Source organism: Synchytrium microbalum (genome assembly GCF_006535985.1).
Source record: "Synchytrium microbalum strain JEL517 chromosome Unknown SmJEL517_scf0005, whole genome shotgun sequence".
In the NCBI taxonomy this organism is placed as follows: domain Eukaryota; kingdom Fungi; phylum Chytridiomycota; class Chytridiomycetes; order Synchytriales; family Synchytriaceae; genus Synchytrium; species Synchytrium microbalum.
In genome coordinates this window covers 1,033,493-1,035,835 of record NW_022158354.1, presented here as the reverse complement: position 1 = coordinate 1,035,835, position 2,343 = coordinate 1,033,493, and the positions used below count along the sequence as shown (strand labels likewise).

Here is a 2,343-nt window from a genome sequence, read left to right as displayed (position 1 = left end):
GTTGTTCACAGTGTTGGACGTGTAAAAAGAGCGCAGAAGGGTTAACAAGTATTATTATCACGTTAGTATCGTGTCTAATCGCGTTCCAGATTCCATTTCGCACACGGTGCATGTCTTTGAGTCGGGACGTCAAAAGCACGTTGAGTAATTTAGCAAGCATTATAGCTGCAGCAGCAAGAAGGGAGGTATTAAAATCGCATCGAGGAGGTGCTGCTCGCAAGAGGACTATCTACACATATCTAGCTGCGGCCGCAAGACGTATAGTGAGTCAAGGTCGGTTGGGCGAGCCCACCAAACTCGAACATTCAAACATCAATCAGCAGGAGCGGCAAGACAAGCAGCCAATAGAGAAAACACAGCAAGTAGCTCCTAGCCATGGTGGCCAGTGTAGATACTATAATAGGGTCGATCCGAGATGGTCTTGCTAGTCTGGAAACATCGGAATTGTCAATGATCTTTCTGCCAATCTTTTGCTACTGGGCTTATTCAACCCTGTTTTACGTACTGAGCATACTCAGGATTACTTCTGTCGAACTGCATAAAATACCGACAAATCAACCCTCAAGAAGGCCGCCAAATCCTACTGTCTCTGCTGTCCTCACAAAGGTAGAAGCAATCGGAGTGTAAAACACACCCTGGCGGTAGTGCAGCCCCAAACTCACCACGTTTTTGTATCTTAGGTTGCCATACAGCATGTATTCCAAGCCATAGTCGCTCTAGGTATCGCTGTAGTCGCTAGACCATCATCAGATGCCCCACCACGACAAATAGAAGAATGGTATATCATGATACCAAAAATAGTCATTGCTGCACTCCTTCTCGACACATATCAGTACTGGATGCACCGCTGGATGCATCTGAACCGCTATTTATATCGTACCATACACTCTGTACATCACGAACTCACTGCACCATATGCATTCGGTGCACTGTATAATCACCCATTGGAGGGCCTGTTAATGGATACCGTTGGTGGAGCTGTGCCTTCGATATTGCTAGATATGCATCCGTGGACTTCGACCATCTTCTTTACTGTTGCTACGCTAAAGACAGTGGATGATCATTGTGGGTATACCTTACCGTGGGATCCATTCCAAGCAATGTAAGTGACCGATCAATCTCTTGTGTATAGCGGCATTGAGAGGAAAGAGTTGCCTCGTATTTCCATAGTATTGTATAACTTTTTTTTGATTATCCAACTCACATGTCACATAGGTTCCCAAATAATGCAGCATATCACGATCTTCACCATTATGGCAAGGGTATAAGGTAAGAAAATTGATCACCTTGTCCGTCTGCATTCCCTTCAACCAACCATTCATCCATGTTAGGTACAACTTTAGCCAACCCTTCTTCAATTTTTGGGATTACTACTGCAACACCGATTATGAGACTGAAATGGCCAAGCTGCAACAGAAGAAGAAGCACGTGGAACATATAAATGGCACCACAGAAGAGAAGAAGAAGCACGTTGAACATATAAATGATTCAAAAAAAGTGGGGTCGACGAGCAATGGTAATGCTGCTGGCAAAGCCAATGGTAAAACTAACGGCAACGGTCATGCATATACGAATGGGAGTGCTACTGCTACCGTTACTGTCACTACTCCAGTCAGAAGGTCACCACGTCGTCATAAATAAGAGAACCTGTGTCTTAGCCCGTCTATATACTTCCTCGCTCTCTTACACACACACACCAAAAAAGTAATATAACTAGCGCCCTCCATTTTGATTATTATAAGTTCTCAGAACCAAGTTACTATATTTTGAATATGCAAATACAATCTTTTCCGAACATGTGTGGGGTACTTTTCATTGATGATTATGCTGATGATACTTTGGAAGGTTGGAATACAGTATCTTCTCTACTCTTTCCCCATAGTTTGACAGAGTACTAGGTTGAAGGTGGGTTGAGTACATGATTGCGAGATATGCACCGAATACACGACCAGACAAAGCATCAACAACAAGAACTATGTAATATAAGTATGTACCTTGCCCCACGAATCAGAGCCCCACCAGACCAAAGCAGGGATTGCCAGTCCAAAGACAAAAGAGTATTTCAATGTTTGACTGTTGAATGTCCAGTATGCATGGGTGTTTTCCTTCATATGATACCATTTCTCAATTGCTGGGTCAATCTAGGAGTGTAATGATGCAAATGAAATGAGCTCTTGCTATGTCCATATATCGTAATAAAGGTATGGGACTTGCCAGCTGTTTTAAAAACGAGAGGTTTGGTTAGAAAAACAAGCAGTAATAGGGATTGCAAGGAGAGCAAATGCATACCACTGGTGGATATTTTCCATGGCCAGCCATTCTTCTGACTAGAGTCGCCCTCAT

At 43.3% G+C, this 2,343-nt stretch overlaps 2 protein-coding genes across 2 annotated transcripts; one reads left to right on the top strand and one right to left on the bottom strand.

Moving 5' to 3' along the window:
* Positions 1-375: 375 nt before the first annotated feature.
* On the top strand, positions 376-1,641 carry SmJEL517_g01671 (uncharacterized protein; the record flags this gene model as incomplete). Its single annotated transcript, XM_031167599.1, has 4 exons — positions 376-606; positions 681-1,102; positions 1,216-1,269; positions 1,332-1,641. The coding sequence occupies 4 exons, from the start codon at positions 376-378 to the stop codon at positions 1,639-1,641; spliced, it is 1,017 nt and encodes a 338-aa protein (XP_031026458.1).
* Positions 1,642-1,822: 181 nt separating this feature from the next.
* SmJEL517_g01670 (uncharacterized protein) lies at positions 1,823-2,343 on the bottom strand (the record flags this gene model as incomplete). Its single annotated transcript, XM_031167598.1, has 3 exons — positions 1,823-1,894; positions 1,995-2,141; positions 2,290-2,343. The coding sequence occupies 3 exons, from the start codon at positions 2,341-2,343 to the stop codon at positions 1,823-1,825; spliced, it is 273 nt and encodes a 90-aa protein (XP_031026459.1).